The 19,333-nt window shown below is 40.5% G+C and overlaps 2 protein-coding genes across 2 annotated transcripts; both read right to left on the reverse strand.

Annotated features, from left to right (window-relative positions):
* Nucleotides 1–530: 530 nt before the first annotated feature.
* Nucleotides 531–6,243, reverse strand: itprid1 (ITPR interacting domain containing 1). The gene is made up of 4 exons (XM_044025159.1): nucleotides 3,996–6,243; nucleotides 1,999–2,126; nucleotides 1,146–1,257; nucleotides 531–785 (listed from the first exon to the last, which is right to left on the reverse strand). Exons 1-4 carry the CDS (start codon nucleotides 5,181–5,183, stop codon nucleotides 531–533), a joined length of 1,683 nt encoding a protein of 560 aa, XP_043881094.1. The 5' UTR covers nucleotides 5,184–6,243.
* A 7,771-nt stretch (nucleotides 6,244–14,014) lies between these two features.
* Nucleotides 14,015–19,225, reverse strand: fen1 (flap structure-specific endonuclease 1). The gene is made up of 12 exons (XM_044034250.1): nucleotides 19,142–19,225; nucleotides 18,314–18,408; nucleotides 18,090–18,192; nucleotides 17,788–17,890; nucleotides 17,365–17,428; nucleotides 17,114–17,223; nucleotides 16,866–17,002; nucleotides 15,698–15,764; nucleotides 15,395–15,526; nucleotides 15,134–15,285; nucleotides 14,558–14,672; nucleotides 14,015–14,325 (listed from the first exon to the last, which is right to left on the reverse strand). The coding sequence occupies exons 2-12, from the start codon at nucleotides 18,393–18,395 to the stop codon at nucleotides 14,248–14,250; spliced, it is 1,143 nt and encodes a 380-aa protein (XP_043890185.1). The 5' UTR covers nucleotides 18,396–18,408; nucleotides 19,142–19,225; the 3' UTR covers nucleotides 14,015–14,247.
* Nucleotides 19,226–19,333: the final 108 nt, after the last annotated feature.

Genomic DNA, 19,333 nt, shown 5'->3' on the forward strand with positions numbered 1-19,333 from the left:
TCTTTGTGTTTAAAGCCTTAACATTAAGTATATTTCTGTGTATAATTAGTTTTTAAAATAACATTCAAAAATGTTGTGATCTTAAAATTAACCTCTTACATATTCGAGTCGAGCTGTGCTTGTACTGTGCTGTGTCATGCCGGGACCATGTAGTGGAAAATAACTTTTTTGGGGCAACACCTGGGTGAATTAGCAATTATTACATTATTATCATATCGTAATTTCCAAAAATGTAACTGTTCCAAAAATGATTCTATCACAGTATTTCCATAGAATAAATGTCTTGTTACAGCAATAGTGTCCTGCAGCCGTGGGTCATCTCCTGATACCAAACGGAGTCGAGTCGAGCCGAGTCATGCCAGAACTGTATAGTGGAAAAGCGCCATAACACTTTAGAAAGTAACATGAGAGCAGAGGAGTCCTCCTTTTGTTATAATCTGCAGTCTCACCATTAGACGTCGCTAATTCTTACACAGTGGACCTTTAAATGTGAGCTGAGCACTTAAATGAAGTTGCATATGGTTCAGTCTTTAAGTCTTAAAGGGGTCTTTGCAGACGCTCGCTGAACCAGGAGGAGAATGTCTGAGTGAGTCTATGTTGGTCATGCTCCAGGAGGAGTCGTGGTCTCTGTGCGTGTCAGCTGGACCGATCCACGGTGGCAAACAGCACTGAGTGGCTACTGTCCTGTTGGGAGTGGAGTGTGACGACCTGGGCTCCGCATCGGGTTGGAAGACTCTGAGCCGAGTGCACAGCAGGGACTGCTCATCCAGAAGTCTGCGCATCTTCTGCTTCAATACAAAGAATTCATCTTTAGAGGACGCGAAGGACACATAAAAGAATACAAATAATAAAGACTGAAATGCCGGCAGTGACGTGGAAAACAATCACACTTCACACAAAAGGTCAAGTTGTTTATAAAGTGGATGTAGTGATCCGGTTTACTGACTGAGGGCAACCTGGGAGTAAGAATATATTGAACAGCCACTAGGGGGCGACTCTGCTGTTTGCAAAAAGAAATCTTTGTGAATGAAAGTTTTTATCTGCATTGACAGGGATCAACATAACCTTATAGCATTAGACACTGGGTCTTATTCTGTATAGGGACATCTCTCTGTGTCACACTGTATTGTGACTGAGTCTGTTACCATTTTCAGGCTGTCGTCATGGTGATGTGCCAGTTGATTCAGCTGTGTCTCCAGCTCTCCAGCCTCCTGTCTCACTGCTCTCCTCAGCACCTCAAGGTCCTCAATCGTCTCCCTGCAAACACACATACACACATTCTGGTTCAGTCATTATTTTGTGCATCACTGTTGATGTTAAATGTGAGCTATGGTTAATTATGAGTGAATCTTAAAATGATATTAGACGTTGTTGTTGTGTTTTTTTTTTTTTTTAAGTTCCCACCCATTTAAAGAAATAGGGCCCAATTTCTCAAAAGTCTAAAATTGAAAAGAGTGAATTATTATGTCAACACTTCCTGGAATGAATTCACAGCTTTAATATGTTTGTGTCTTAGAGCGTGATTAATTCAAAACACAATCGTCACAAGTGTTAATGTATGATTTGTCTTTCCAAGGCCATTGTTACATTTTCAAACAAAAACATTTAGTGGAAAGAAGTTAAAATGTAAGTATGTATAACACAAATGCAAACTGTATTACACAGCAATATGAGCTTAAAATTATTAACACAATATAATGCAATTAGGATATTCATGATGATATTTCACAGAATTTCAAAGTAAAAGTGCTTGTTTTGACATGGAGTGATGTATACTTCAAAATAAAAACACATTAATGATGCAAAATACATCTAGAATAATCAAAATCACATTGTTGATCCAGACACGAGTTTCACATTTTCAGTATTGTGTACATATTTCATTTTCTGTGTGTATAAAATATGGACATGTCGGTGTTTTTATCATGTGCGCCTGTTGTTTTATCCACTGATCAAGTGGTTTAAGTGCAGCCTGAACATGTCAGAGTCAGTGCATACCGGTCTATATCAGACAGTGCGCTGTAAATTGAGGTCTGGTTTTCAGAGAGCTGCTCCTCCATGTTGCTGTGCATGGAGCAGTACTGCTGCAGAGACAGCATCATCTCCTCCAGGTCGCCCAAAGAGTACTGTGAAGGACATGAGTGAGAGAAACACTTTTTAGTTATAATAATACAAAATGGCATCATCAGGTTTTAGACTAGTAATGTAATGTAATGATCCGGTTGATCTTTTTTTTTCTAATAATGAAAACAAGCTCACAAGCTTCTTGAATGTGAATATTTTCCGGCGCCTTCGCTCCATGTAACAAATAAATAATTAAAACTGAATAATTTTGGTCTGTGAAAAGAACAAGACACTTGAGAATGTCATCATTTCCAGGTTTGAGAAACAGTGATGAATATTTTTCAACATTTTCTGATATTTTATGGACCAAACAAATAGGAAAAAAACATTTCTGTTCTACAACGGCCACTTTCACCCATGTTGGACACGTCCTGCATTATTGAAAGATAATTGCCGGTTGTATTAATATTAATAACGTTTTTTAAAAATAAATTTGCATCACAAAGAGCACAAAAGGAGGTCACACCAAAACGCGTCAGGGCCAAATACATTTAAAACCTGGAGAGACAATGTACATAAATGTTAAATTAATAAAACATTTGTTTCAATAAAATATGCATATGTTCATGTGAGGAAGCTCAGATTCAATTTAACAATAGAAGAAGCATTAAATGAGCCTTTATTTTAATCTATTACTGTACATTAATGTAAGTGTCATTCATGGACATCGATGATGCTGAGACACGTTTGATTAACAAGACAAAAGACAATAAGGACAGAACGATGAGAGAGCTTCACAAGCACCTCACTGCAAATCAGACATTCACATGTTAATGTGCTCCAGCCCTCTGAAAGTGTTCCATCTCAAGAACTATGGTAATGTAATAACAAATACACTGTTTGAAATCAAAATGCAAATGTCGTGACTCACTGTAAGACGGAGCGTGTCACCGCTCACGTCTGATTCTGATTGGTCGATACAGAACTCAAAGGAAACAGCTTTTATGGAACAAACAGATGATTTTGGGGCTTTGTTTGTTTCTCTAAGTCATATTATGTCTCATCAATAATCAGTGCTTTCTGTCATATGGCCAGTGATCAGGTCTTTCACAACATAAGAACTCTCTGCTCATGAACCCTCTAAAAATAAAGCAGGATATCTTATCTAATCATCTTTTTAGGATCACAACATCAGCATGTGTCTGCAAATGCTATAACGCACACAAAAATACCACTTAACGGCCCACAGTGAAACATTTGCAAAACAAAGTTTACTGGCAGATATTTGATATACTTAAAATAAAAACTGTTTGTTTTTCGTAGTCTTAAATGTAGACAAGACCTTAGTTAAAGGAACCCAGCCATGTTTGTATGGAACAGATGGGCCTCCAACATCTTACCTCCTCAGACTACAAACCTGGGACGATCAGGCCTTTTCTGTAGCTGCCCCTAAACTTTGGATCAAGTTACTCATGGAAATTAAATCTGCCCCCACCATTGAACATTTTAAATAAATCGCTTTCAAAGACCCACCTCTTCTCCTTGGCCTTCACTTTCAGTTAAAAATAAACAACCCGGACACTTCTATGTAGTTTTTTGCCATTTTACTATTCTACTATGTCATTATTTTACTGTTTTATACCTTTTATGTTGCTGTGCCTTTAAATATTTAAAGCGCTTTGGTCAACCCCGGATGTTTTATAAATGTGCTCTAGAAATAAAGTTCTAGAAATGACTGCCCTGCATGTTTTAGATGTTTCCCTGCTCCAACACACCTGACTCACATGGTCAGCTCATCATCGACTGATTTTGCCCCGAATGGCTTGGGAAACGGGGGTGAGTTCTATAGGTGTCCGTTCTTCTTACACATTAGACCTTTAAATGTGACACTTTAATAATCACTGCTCACGTTTTAGTGTGTCATGACTTACAGGAGTGTTTCCCAGTGTGTGTTGGTCACTGTGGCTCTCCTGAGCGCAGCAGCACTGGTGCTCACAGGAGCAGCAGCAGTTCACGGTAACTGAGCGATTTCCCCCCCAGAGGAACTCCCGTCCTTCACTCCTGTACACCTCCTCCTCTTTATCAGGCCCCAGTCCTGTATCCACTGAGACGGACACAGTCCGGTAATTTTTCGCCATCGCAGGGAGACGGTCGTGCGACCGACTGTCGTTGGACATCAGCGGGAAAGAAGGTGATGAGGAGTAGACCAGTGTGGATCTGTGTGTCTTTCCTGCAGCACCCACAGGTGCGGCCGCTTCATGTGGGACAGAAAGAGCTCGATTAGATAATTTCTTGATGTTCCGCTGAATTTGCAGGTCCGTCCATGCCTGGACAGCACGGTAGGGGCTGGAGGTGTCCAGAGGGAAAACACTAGGGAGAGGAGAGTGTTTTGAGTCAGCCTCATAAGGGACATCCTTTCTGTGGACAATATGAGAAGATATAGATGAAGACATCTGAGTGGAAACTGAGTGGCTTGACAGCTTCGCATCTGGGGTGACAGGGTGGGATTGGACTGGAGGTGGAACCAGTGACGACGGTGGATCTGAGGAGGCCGTTGTTGTTGTTGTTACTGGGAGTGAAACTGACTCTAGAGCAGCCAAGTCTCTGGAGGACAAAGAATTCCATTGAGATCCATCTAAGGATTCAAAACTTCCAGATTCTTCGAGCACATAGGAGGAATTAGAAACTTGGATGGGTTCTGCCCAATAAACTCGCCCTTCACTATCAAGCTGCTGAAAAAATGCATCTATATCTCCATTTTCACTCTCTAAACCATCCACGGAGGTTTCAAACACCATATCTAAGTTCTCACCCTCCGTTAGATCCCTTGGTTCCATGTCAGCTCTGCAGTCTAACTCAGGATGATTATTCACAACAAAATAACTTGTGGGTGATTCACCGTCTATGTCATTGATTTCCATTTGACAATCTTCTCTTAATTCTTCCTGTTTGGTTTCAGCTAATCGATCTTTGTCTGTTTGGTGACACATTTGCTCGGAAAAGAACCCAGAACCTTCAGACAGACCTCCAGAACTCTCTGCATCTGAGATACAAACTGCAGCATCTCCATTTGTGTCCTTCTGAAGGTTGTCATCGAGGTCCATAGACAGATGATCCATCTTCTCATGAGAAACCTCTTGGACAGAAGTTGGAATAAGGTCTGTGTTGTCATCATCAGGAGAACATGACCGGCCCTGCTGGGAGATGAACTGCTCTGTTGGGTCTGTAATTATTCCAGCAGCAAGATGAACCAGATTTGGATCTGGTTGTAACTTTGAAGACACGGCAGGTGGAGAAACTGGAGTGAAAGTCTCATGAGAAAGACTAGGCAGAGTGGGGAAATCATGCTCAAGCTTAAAGGAGTCCAGAACAGGAGGGAGTGGAGCTGAAGGAATATGCTCCTCCTGCTGGAAGGAGGGGTTTCTGGGTTTTTCAGAAAGGTCTGATTCACGTGGGTCTGAAAAAACTGATTCTTCTGATTTGTCTTCTGGACCCTGTGTGAAGGACTCAGTTAAAAGGAAGGAGATAAAAGAGGGTGGACACTGAAAATCCAGAGGAGCAGAGAGTGATAAACAGGTTGGAGAGGGATGTTCAGTTGACGACAAGATACCAGATACCAAAACCACCTCAGTCTTTTTTGGGCTCCTCAAAGAGTCAGAGTGTCCAGAAAATGGACAGTCCAGATTTGAAGGAGGAGACAGAGGCAGAGGGTCACTTGATGAAATAGAACACGCTATGTCTTCAGAGTTATGAAAAGAAGTAGCAAGATAAGGCCACAGTGCATCATTTACTTCAGTCTCATCGTCCTCTGATCCTTGAAGCAACAAGGCAGCATGAGTGGGGGAGGAAGTAGCCGCGAGAGAGATGAATGTCAGAGAGGGGAGAGCTGGAGACTGGGAGTAAGTTACATTCTGTAAATCGGGTGAGGAAGAACGAGAGGGAAGATGCTCTAATCCTGATTCAGACACTGAAGCAGGTGGAGGCTGAATTTGATCTGGCGGTGTCTCTATTTCTGAACACGGCAGGTCAAATTTGGAAAGCTCTGGTGATGGACAGGGCGAGGAAAGTGGAGCTTTTTCACCAGAGGCGATCAGCGATGGAGAGAGTGGGTGGAATGAGGCGTTACACGGCAGAGGAGAAGAGGAAGAGTCTGGCCCTTCATTACTCTGACTTCCTCCTGACAAAACCTGCAATCAAACAAACAATACAGTCAAAAACACTGTGATAGTGAATTAACCTTTTAATGTTTAACAAAAAGAACCTCTGAAAAAGTGGCCATTATGATTCATCCAGAATACAAGCCAATACAAAATACTGATGTATGTAGGCCTACTATGCAAATAACTGGAGACATATTTTCATAAGTACAAAAATGTGGTCTGGTATGAAATAAGAAACCATTGTACATTGTTAAAATCATGCTTGTATTTATTTATTTATCAATCATTATTCTAAGAACAAACCCAAGAAAACTAGGATGAAATTAGTGGTTACTAGATTCTAGAATATGACTATTATTATTTTTATTAATGATCACCTAATGACAAACTATAAAAATGTTACTGTTTCCTTTGACTTGCCTCTTCCATGTCAGATGATGCTCTGGCCTGCACTTGGCTCTGCCTGTGTAAAGTGTTGGGCGTCAGGGAGGGACCCTCCTCCTTCAGGTGCCCAGGTCTGAGTGCTCTCTCCTGACCTATGTGAGGCTGGTGTGCTGGGTCACCTCCATGCTCCTCCACATTCTCCACAGATCCAGGTTTTACACTTTGTTCAGGGACATTCTCATCTCCCAGGCTGAGTGGCGGTTGCAGTGACTTGGGCATAGCAGGTGAAGAAGAGGAGGAGTCAGTCGGTGAAGTTAGGTCCTGGGTCGTATGGTTTTGGTGGATTTGGCTGAGTGACTTTTTTGATGCTCGTCTGAACAGACTGGCCATGCGCCTCCTCCTCACACGGGCCTCGGGGGACAGGGGTTTTCCCAATGGTGCTCCGAAAGAGGAGGAAGAAGAGGAGGAGGAAGACACCACCAAGGCAGAGAACGTTGATGTCACGTGCTGGAGAACCTCAACTTGTCTAAAACGATCTGGAGACGAGACAGAAGATGACAGGGGAAAAAGTCTGATCAGACATCGGAGACAGGGACGGCTGAGAGATTAAATGACAGCAGACTAATACCTCACTGTCCATCCATTGTCTACAGCTTTATCCTCCACATGAGGGTCACATGGCTGCGAGTACCAATCCCAGCAAACATAGGACAAAAGACTTGGGGTACACACTGGACAGGTTGCCAGACAAATAACCAGTCACTCACACCTATGTGCAATTTAGGGGAGGGAGGAAGCTGGAGAACCTGGAGAGAACTCACACACACACACACACACACACACACACACACACACACAAGGAGAACATTCCAACTCCACACAGAAAGGCCTGGACCAGGACGTGAACCAGCAAACATCTCGCTGTGTTGCTCTTTTAATACCTCAGTAATCAATATAAATACAAATATCAGTGGCAGCTCCTCATCAATTTAAGAAAACTACCTATACAAGAATAATAAATGAAACCAATATTATGAGTTTAATTCAAACCTGGTGTCATCTTTTCCACACACACACATACACACACTTACTGCTGACATCGGGGTCCTCCATGTCTATTCGGTTCTTCTGAGCATCCAGAAACACCTGGACGTTTATTCCTCTCGCCTGAGACTGGTAGTTGATGAATCGGGCCGGGATCCGTCCAGACAAGTCTGGTTCGTCACAGCCGAAGCCCAGTTCCAGGAGAAGCTCCTCCGGGTCATCTTTCCACAGGTTTAGAACATCCATCACACTGTCAACAGGAGAACAGAGCCAACGCAAGCATTATATACGAGAGAGTACATTCATATTGTACACAATAAAATACTTCCATCTGAAATGTGTGCATAAAACCGAAATCAACAAATGTGGACTTAATAGAATAGTACTAAATGATGCACAGTTTGAATATTGTTTGCTGACACTGCTGTGACCAACTGATTCAACGAATGATCCCAACCTTTATGAAAATAAAACTATAGGTTTTAGAGAAATGATCATTTACATTTATGAGAGGCCAGGAGTCAGAAACGTACCCAGTGACTGAACTAAATCTTTTTTGGTTTTAGTTTTGTGTGTGGACATTTGTAAATAATAAGAGACAGAAAACAGAAGCTCATATATTGATTAGTTCAAGAGTTAATCTAAAACTAATCTTAATCACTCAATCATGTAAATCCAATCATACCCAGTGGCTGACTTTATAAGAAATATATAATTTTTATACTTATGCTCCTATTGTCTGTATATTCCTCTGGTTGCACATAAACAAAGAAACCACATGTACAAAAACACTTTGTATGTTGAATTATGAGCAAATGTTTAAAAAGAATTTAGCCATATCATGGTTGGCTTGTACTGTATTTGCATTTTATTCCTGTCATAACCTTGTTTTTGTTGTTGATCTTTTATTCCACAGCTGCTCGTGGTCGGCCCATATTTTCTGCATGTGCAGCTGTAATAACGCCTCACCTCTGATCCTTTCACTGTCTATGCAAACTGTGCAGTGCGGGATGGAAGATGGGGCTCATTTGCCAGGTAAATGTGACTCTTTATTATATGTCCATATGTCCACAGGCTCTTTAAAATGTACCACAAACTATGAATTCAGTTGGAAATAGTCATCAGCCAATTGGTGTGAAAAGAAATTGAGTATTTTGTCCTTATAAGGTTTTCTGTGAAGCTGATATCTACAACACATGAAAGAAATGTCCTCTAATCACTTGATTTGCATCATGTTATCACATCTCCAACCATGAAACTTAATGTCTTTATGGCAGCTAATTGTCACATATACGCACAATTCATTCCTCTCATTTAATAGTCTCAAAATATGGGCTGTTTAAAGGAACACTAAATAATATTGACAGCTATTTATTGTGGCACAAGTAGCTGATCACATTACTTAGATTATATTGACATGAACCGAACAGATCAAATGGTGAAAGAAATTGATGCCATCACAAAATAAAGCTGCTTTAAAGGTAATAAGACTGTGAAGTTTTGTTTAATATAGGATGAAAACATTGTGAAGTGATTATTATTTATGATTATATGATATAGAACGGAAGAAGCCTCTTGACTCAAGCAAGCCCAGTTGCCTAAAGCTTAAGATATGATATGATCTTAATTTATTTTAAGTTTACACATTATAAACAACAAAGCACATTCATTTGTGTGAATATACAACCTGGCAGAAAATAAATATCCATTTCACACAATATAGCCTGCTTCCCTCATAAGGCTTATTTTTAAATAGACTTAAGTAACAAGTACATTTTAATAAACACAGAGGAAATTAAGTGTATTATCTACTCTCCTGGACCACTATTATGAACTGTCAGAATAAGCATAAAATTAGGCTGAATAAAAGTTTAATAGCTAAAGGTTTTGTACATCTCAACATAAGTATTTAGATTATATGTATAATACATATTTTAAATGAATTCCTCTACAATTCCTTTGCAATAATGTCTGTGCAGAAACATGTTACACACATATTGTGTATTAAGATAAAACAGACAAAACTGAATTCCTACCTTTTTATTTCTCTGCGCTTTACTAGTGAGTTTGCCGCCATCCTGCTGCCCGACACTTTCCACAAGTGAGACATTAACCTAATGTCTCATTTACCTATAGGCTTGGATGACCGTGTCTATGCAGCCACAGATAATGTAGTTATCATTTGCCTGCGCAGATGTTCCCTCAGAGCTACAGTATAGAGCCTATGTGAACAGTAACTGTTCTCATGCTCACTCGGGACTGTATGGACTGTTCTACCCTTTTCAGGTTCCCGGGAAACATCCATGGACTGTTAAATCCTCATGTTACCCTCAACTCCCTGGACCAACCTCAAAGATTGTGGCCAGCATCCAACTCTCAAAAAGGGGGGTATGTTGAGATTTCAGGCCATGTACTCAGAACAATTGAAGATTTATATGTGAAACCTAGTGGCACCACCAAAAACCAAACCTGCTACTACAAGTGCACAACACTACATTTATAACTTTATTTATATTGCACCTTTTAGTTTACAAAGTACTTCCACACTTTGCATGATTTGGGACTGGGGCCACACGGTTGGTGTAGTGGTTAGCGCTCTTGCAGCAAGAAGACCCCGGGTCCGCGACCTGGTCGGAACAGGGCCTTTCTGCATGGAGTTTGCATGTTCTCCTCGTGTGTGTGGGGGTTTTCTCCAGGATCTCTGGTTTCCTCCCACAGTCCAAAGACATGCAGTATGGGGATTAGGCAAATTGGACACTCTAACTTGACCATAGGTGTGAATATGAGAGTGGATGGTTGCCTTGTTTTTGCTGCAAGGCAACAGTGATAACACTCTGGACCTTTACCATTAACCATTCTCCTTTATCTGTTGGTGCAGTGTACAATATTATCAATTAAGGTTAGGAACAATCTTTTTAGCTTTGTCTAGGTTTGTTCCGAGGTCAATGAATCAGAGATATCCTGAGAAATGTGTGGTTCCCTCTGAGGAATACAAATGAAAAAGTAAGCAGGCTGCTACTATCACCTGTCGAAGAAATAATGGATACTCCATACACTTTGTTCCTTCTTTTAAAGAACAACAGTCCAGCTTGATGGAAAGCCACAAAGGCACTTTGAAAGGAAGTGGAGAGAGGGAGCTATTGGCTTTGGCTGCGGAGGAAAGACATTGGTTGGGGGTCAACACCCCAGTGAAGGCAGCTGCAGGGGCTGGGAGACGTCCTCAGTGTGCCATGGGATTTACTGGTTTAGAGGGTGAAACATCAGTTGTCTGAATCTGAATCTTGTCTTTGGTTTCTTTTTATTTTGGATGTTTTGTCCATTGTCACTTTGAAATGGTGAAGTTATTTAAAGTGGGGTGGGGCCTTATAAAGGGGTTTTCCATCATGGTGTCGTTGTAGCTCCTATACATGGCTGATTACAGAATAAAAACTGGATAATTGCCTCCGTGTTGCAGCTTCCCCATATCTACCCATGGCAGCCAGGCAAGGGTTAACAATTGGCTACTCCCATGTTTCCTCACCATTTGCATGCTGTTTGCATAGGATGAGCTCAGTAGGCATTGTGTGTGTGTGTGTGTGTGTGTTTCACATTGCCAGATTTATTTATTTTCAGTCTCAACAACTGAGAATTCAAATTTAATTCTGTGAATAAAAGCTGCAGCAATGTAATCATGTAGCAGTGACTATATACCCCCTTATTTGTCTTCTTCATCGAGAACTTCTATGACAGAATAAAAGAACACAGTGCTGTTATTAACAGGCTGAGCTCTCGGTCAGTCATGACTGAACTCCTCATCTCAACACACTCTCTCCAGCTAAACAGCTGGCAACAGCTGATAACACAAGTGAGGCAAACGTCGTACTTACCATCCTGTAGCACAAAATCACAAGAGGGAGAAAACCATAGTAATGAGGCAGAGATTAAAGGCGGCTGAGACCTCGCAGCAACAGAAAGAGGGTTTCCATGACTTGCACCTGCAGCTTCCCTCAGCAGCTTGTTGCTTTGCATCTTTCCAGCAAACACATGTCCAATTTTATTAAGGAGGGACAGAGAGGACGGACACACACACACACACACTACAACATTGCATTGACTTACATTAATTTCCTAATCATATGTCTTCACCTTAAAATGTAATGATTTACTTTATGGCTTTTGTCCCCATAAGGAAGAAAAGTCCCCCATATATGAGTCTGTGAACGATTTAGGTTCACACACATGCACACGCACACGCACAAACACACACATGCTGGTTTTGCATTTGTGCCGACACTCATAAACATAATGCATTCCCTAGCCCCTTAACCTAACCTTAACCATCACACCTAAATACTTACCTAAACCCAATTTCGAACCCTAACCCTAAAACCAGGTCTTAATCCTTTAAAAAGCCCATTAAAGTTGCGTGGACCAGCCAAAATGTCCTCACAAAGATAGATTTGTTTGTCTTTTAAGACAGGAAAACATATATGCACACACAAACGTGCGCACACATAAGATAATACAACTGATCTTCAGCATCTCTAACTAACATTACAGCTGGTCAACATTTATTGTTACACCACATAAAAAGACATGCACAATCAGATTTACAAGGCGTTATGTGAACAAAGAAAAAGAAATTGCACATTCTTGCTCCATATGCACAAATATCTTTTACTAAAGTGACGACATGTTGGTCTTGAGACCTTTTTCAGCATCAGAAACACTGTGACATTGGTTCTGGTTCATAACGTACATTACGTCAGTGTTTCTCAGTCCTGGTCCTCAAGAACCGCTGACCTGCATGTTTTAGATGTTGCCCTGCTCTAACACGCCTGATTCAAATGAATGCGTCATTATCAGGCTTCTGCGGAGCTGGATGACGAGCTGACGTTTGAATCAGGTGTGTTGGAGGAGGGCAGTAGGTCACTGCTGCTGACACATGTGCTGCCAATCACAACAGTCACGCTCCAACAGTTGGGAGGAAGCAAACAATTAGTGGGTAAGTTGACATTTTAGTATGTAAATATATATATGGAACACAATATTATATCTAGTGGATGTCTGTCCTTTGCACACATCAAAGTGCATAAAAAGGTTTCTATACATCGATATAAAACAGTGTTTAACATCATTAAAAGAACTATTTAGGTCAGGGCTTTTCAATTATGAACTTAGTTAGGCCATATTTTCAAAGTGGGAAATTTAGCTGGACCAAATGTTAAATGACAAATTTAAAACCAGCGCAAATGTATGTAAGGCACATCAAAAGGTATATTTAAAGAACTGTACCTGAACAGAATCAAAAATAATTTGGCCACTCCTCAAAACTGACTCGGGTACAACTTATAAACTTAAAAACTTAACTTAAAGATAAAAAATAAGATAAACATGTTATATACGACCCATGAACATTGCAAAGTGTCTTAAACGGAAAACAAAAGAACTACCAATGCTATCAAAACTATCAGGCTACATACACATTGCTTCATTTATGGTCAGGGCTGCTGTAGGAATCTTTGAAGGACGATTCAAAGTGTTTGTCTAGTTTCTCTGGTGGGACCACTTCCTGGGCCACATTTGGGCAGCATGTGGCCCATGGACGACCATTTGAATTGGCTGGTTTTAGGTCACAGTCAGTGTTTAGCTGTGTTCATGTGGTGATAGGGTTTTGAAATAGTGGTTCTCTCCTTAAAAAGTAAAACTTCAAAGTGACTTCCTGGTCACTTGGAAGAACTTGCGAATGAAGGATTGCAAAACTGAGGTCTGTGTCACCCAGTTCCTTATGACTGGTCTCTTCAGCTCAGAATAGGCCAACATTTAGTGGAATATTAAACTCAGTGTTATCATACATAGCTAATTTATAATTAACACAACCTCCCACTGCATCATTTCTATATATTCACTGAAAATGAGTGCATGTCGGCCTTCTATGGTGTGGAAACATTGCATTTGTTCTTGTATTGCTAAATATTAACGTACACTGCATGGGATGACCACTATGTCTCTGACATTGCTTTTTCAGAACCCATAACATCTCACATATGGATAACACGAAGGTATTTACTCGCACACACACACAATCAAGGTGGAAATCAATGCATTCATTTCAGTGACTGCCCTCTTGAGGACATTATACCACATTACAGACTCACTGGATTCCAACAAATGGTGGATTCATGAAGTCTTTTCAGCAACTTGGTACTTCGTAAACAGGCTTGTAATGTTAACCACTGTTAGTACACATATAGATAATGGTACTGAGTATATATGATAACTTATATTTAGAATTTATACTACATTAAAGTAGCTCATAGTGTGGATCATACACATAGTTAAATCTGGCAGTTTATCCCATGAGTAAAAGAAAAAGACAAGTATTATACAAAAAGACATCCTTGTTTTTATTTTACAACAGAAAACACTAAAATGATCATAATGATTATGTCTATATCATATATGCCAGATCAAGCTGAACTAAACATGACAAACTTTTGCACTGCACCGTCTTCCCGTCTCAACAGGAGCTGGTTTTTTTTATACTTCCTTTTTTGTGGTTGTATTTAATTGCAATTTTTACCGAAGCATCATAGGATTAGACTGTCTAGTTGGTCTATTTGCCTCTCTTAAACTTGCTCCCTGTGGCTCCAGTCTTCTGCTTTTTCTTCGCCGACCCTTTAACCTCAGGCTCCTATGTGACACAAAAGAATTAAGACAAACGAGTTCAAACTTTCAGATAATACTGGAACAGCGGGTTCATCTTTAAAAGACAAACCAGGAACTGGGAAAAAATTTAAATCAGAATAAAGCCACTTTTATATTATTTATAGTCAAGGAAAACTACATTAACACACTACTTTTGGGGGAATAAATCAGTAAGGGTGAGTTCTATCATTCGAAATATTTGGTTTCAATAAGTGTACCTTTCGTTTGGAGGAGAGTGATCCCGTGACAGAGAAGAAAGAGTCCAGACGTCCTTGCGTGCTGCCCTGTCGACTCTTTGTGATCTTCTTGCAGCCATTGCGAATCCTGTCCTCACTGCACACAGACATTCAAACATAAAATATCAACTCTATTGGATGTCTCCTTCAAAATCTGCTCAAATTTGTAGTACTTTAATGTTTGCAGTGTCGTCAACTAGCTGGAAAAATGTGCAAAAACAACCCAGAGTTGATGGGGATTATTACCAACTCATGATAACACAAAACAAATGCCAAAGGAAAAAATGTAGCAATGAACATCTTGAAGGCTGAAGCTGATTTACACAAACAATTACCAAGACAACGGATAATTATATTAAGTAACAATATTCCCTAAACCTTCTGTTATATTTCAAAATAGTTTGAATTTTCTTCAAACTTTTCTAAGATGTCAGGATAATAAAGTGTGTGCAGGTCAAACGTTGTATAACCAGTTGCTGTGGATTTAATGTCAAGAACAACTAGTTCTCCTCAGTGAAGTCAATGCCGCACGTGATTAAGAGTCAGCCAAAGGTTCACCTGAACTGTTTCTCGTCACACATGAACTGGATCAGTCCCTCCTCGTCTGGCTCAGTCCACTTCAGGTCCACAGTAGAACAATCGACCACTTCTGGCTCTAAAAACAACCCCCTGGCCTCCTTGTACAGCCAGTCCTCTGGAGCAGGGTGCTTCTGCAGGATGGCAAGCATCACACAAACACACACACACACACACAGAATCAGAACCACAGTCAGTCGCTCCTGAAGCTGAATGACAGGATTATAGCAAGCATCGACTCACGCTGGTGTCGATGTTCTCGAGGATCTCCTCGATGCTGCCGTGCTGTCGGATCAGATCGATGGCTCTCTTTGGGCCGATTCCCTTGATGGTGCCACAGTAGTCACAGCCCAGCAGGATGCACAGGTCTATGAACTGGGACGGACAATGGAAAGAAGCAGCAGTTAATGCAAGGAAGGGCTTAATATCACAACTAACCACACAGAGATGACACATATTGACATTTTTAAGTGAAATTTAGTTAAAGTTGCCTGAACAAAAATGACTTTGGACTAAACGTGAGGATGAACTGATCAGAAAAATTACCTGTTCATTGGTCAGACCAATGTCTTGCAGGATACGATTGAAGTGGAATTCTTGGATAGGAAGTTTCCTGAAACAGAAATTCATTTTTGTGTCATCAGGAACATGTAACGACTGTTACTTGAGTTATTATTGCCCTGCACTTATTAGCTCATTAGCCCATATATTTAGCCACTTTTCCCCATCTGATAAAATATAACTGCTTAATGATAACTTATAATTTGATAACTCGAATAATAATAACTTTGGTATCGATTTACCGATTAGCACTCATCATCTGATTAAAAATAACGTATGAACTTAATATTAAATACATGAAACAGGTCATCAAAAAACAGCAAATAAACTTCTTGGATGAAAAAAATAAGGTTTTGGTGACTTGGCAACATCGGTCATGTTTCTGAGAACAAGAATGCATAATTTGTTAGATAATAAATAATAATCAACCAACATTGATTATCAAAAAACAACAAATACCAGCCCTGTTATTCATCCTGTCCGATAAATCAGTCTACGTCTAGTCTTATGACTATAATGTCTCACTCAGAGCTAGTAAGACAACAACATTACCATGAAACAGTCAGTCAGTCAGTCATCATCTAACCACTTTATCCTCCACCAGAGGGTCGCGGGGGGGTGCTGTGCCAATCTCCGCTACAGCGGGCGATAGGCAGGGTACACCCTGGACAGTTCACCAGTCCATCGCAGGGCCACACACAGATAGAGACAAACAACCATTCACTCTCACACTCACTCCTACGGTCAATTTAGAGTGTCCAATTTACCTATTCCCCACATTGCATGTTTTTGGACTGTGGGAGGAAGCCGGAGTACCCGGAGAGAACCCACGCACACACGGGGAGAACATGCAAACTCCATGCAGAAAGGCCCTTTTTCCAACCGGGGCTCGAACCAGGGTCTTCTCGCTGCAAGGCGAGAGTGCTAACCACTACACCACCGTGTGGCCCACCATGAAACAGGTCAATGTGAAATACACAGTATCCACCAACCATCACAACATCCTTAAAATTGTATCGATTAACATTGTGTAATTAAATGTATACATTATTTGGCTTTATTTCAACCAGATTGATACCAGGTTTCATTTTTATCATCAAGTATAGACATGAGCCATCACTGAGAAAAATCAATAACGCAGGTGTAACATTACTTTGCTTCACTGGCAGTGAGGTGTCGGAGCAGGATATTAGTCCCAAACGTCAGTCCGTCCATATCCTCTGTTGCTGTGGCAAAGACTTTCCCACCTTTAACCAGAGCAGCACAACTGGCCTCTGCCTCACACGGAGCCTTTCATACAAATCACATGAAATTATATTTCACATATTCATTTTCTGTCTTTTAAAACATGTTGTAACAATAGAAAAAGGAACTAGGAGATAATACATAATACAATCTTACCTCAATGTACGGTACTCCCATCAGGGTCAGCAGCTGCTTGCACTCATCATTGTGCTGTTTGGTGACCTTTACTAGACGTTTAGTGAATTTATCAATATTCTCCTGTTCCCCTGTGTTGAGAAAAATACACAAATTACAACAATCTATTATATGCAATTCATAATACATTTTTATACTTTATCAAAATTGCTTAGAAATAAGAATGATAAATACACACTGGCAGAACAATCATAAAAAATCTTGAATTATACCCATTTCCTGAGCTTGAGCAAGCAACTTCTCAGCTTCTGCTCTCCTCTCCCCTCTCTTCTCCAACTGGAGGGTAAAGGGAAAAAAAGAAAGAGTAAGCACAGTAACAAAGAGGCAAGTTGCAGAAATTTAAACATTATTCGTCATTTTAAAGGAGAGTTGACAGCAAATATAAATGTGTCCCCTTTTAATATTCGACTTAACATGAGACAAAGAAAATTGAAATACTGAGACAAATACCATTCTGACAAATTTTAAACATGGCAATTTCTGACAATACTGTTTGACTTATAGGTGATTAACTTCACAGGTGACATGCAAACAGCGGTCAAGTAAACTATAATAAAGTTGCTCATTAATCTGCACTTTTATAATAGCAGCATTTAGGTGGAAAAGGAGCAAAGGATATCAAATCTCGTACAAACCTCTGCTGATTTGAGCTGTGGTGGTTTGCCGTCAAACACGTACACGGGTTTGATGCCGTGTTCCAGCATGCGGATGGTCCGATAGAACATTCCCATCAGGTGACTGTGGAGAGAAAACACACACACACACACACACACACACACACACACACACACACACACACACACACACACACACACACACACACACACACACACACACACACACACACACACACACACACACACACACACACACACACCTGTGTGAGTATTTCAGTGAATGACACCCTGGCCTGTGTTTATAGTATCTGTAATTTTACCTTGTTGTCTCTCCGTCTGCATTCTGCAGAACATTTCCGTCCTGTCGCACAGCAATCAGGAACTGGTACATGCACATGGAGGCATCTATGGCAATTTTTCTGCCTGAAGATTTAAGAAAAGAGTTAATTGGGTATTCAGCGTCTTAAAAAGTATGTTAATTATGTTAAAACTATTAGTACACAACAATGACGAGAGGCAACTCGACTATACATGAGACATGTACCAAAGTAGCTCTTGATGTCTTGTTCTTTGATGGCACCAGGTGACTGGTCAGCAATCAGCTTGGCAAGCCCATGAATTCCCATCGTGGTATGACCTCTGAAATTAAATCATCTTCATCATGTCACATTCAGGTAGAGTTAGTTTACCTAACATGCCATTGGGCTTTTAAATAACTTGTTTTATAACAAATGTGGTGCTTTAATGCTATTATTGAGGTACAGGTACAGTTTACTTTAGAGCGCCTTCATTTGTTTTATAATATCGACATTTGCCCTGGTATATTGTTTATCGTATTGCACGAGGTAGGACGACGATATATCACCACATCAATACCACCAGAGAAAGCTTGCATACCACTGGTTGTACACACACCACAGCTTGAGAACCATGGATGTTGAGTTATTTTACAAAGTTATCTAGTTTACAAACGTATTCACTTGTCATTTCATTATTTTCAGCCATTTATTCACAATCTGAGGTCGTAATTTTCCAGATTAAATTCAAATTTCTGACCTGCTTTTGCATGACGTAAAGATCATTGATGCTGTATCGAGAAAGAGGTCATAAAACTCAACATCTGAGCTGACTAGTTATTGGTTATTTGTAAAACTATCAAGTGTTTGCATTTAAACTGAAGCATCATCAGCACAATATGTTAACTTTGTCGCACTGAGGTCGGTGATGTTGCCGGAATAGCGGCTCTCGTGGGTCTAAAAACATCAATACAAACTTATTTACATATTCACAAATGTAACATATATGCTGCCAACGTTCGGGAGCTGCTGACATTTCACGTGTAAGTGTAGAATTTGCTTAATGTTGGACTCACCAGTTAGCTGCTATGTCCGTTGCTGCGTCTCACTTGTCGCTCTCCGTGGCTTCACAGGCGCGAGGATCTGCGTCTGTTTCGCGGGAAATCAAATTACAGACATGACCTGTCAACCTGTCGAGCACAGCACGCTGGTAAATAAGGGAATCTGTGATGCAGCTGTGATTACATTGGTCTGAGTGAGAACGCGGA

Source organism: Solea senegalensis, linkage group LG1 (assembly GCF_019176455.1).
Source record: "Solea senegalensis isolate Sse05_10M linkage group LG1, IFAPA_SoseM_1, whole genome shotgun sequence".
In the NCBI taxonomy this organism is placed as follows: Eukaryota; Metazoa; Chordata; class Actinopteri; order Pleuronectiformes; family Soleidae; genus Solea; species Solea senegalensis.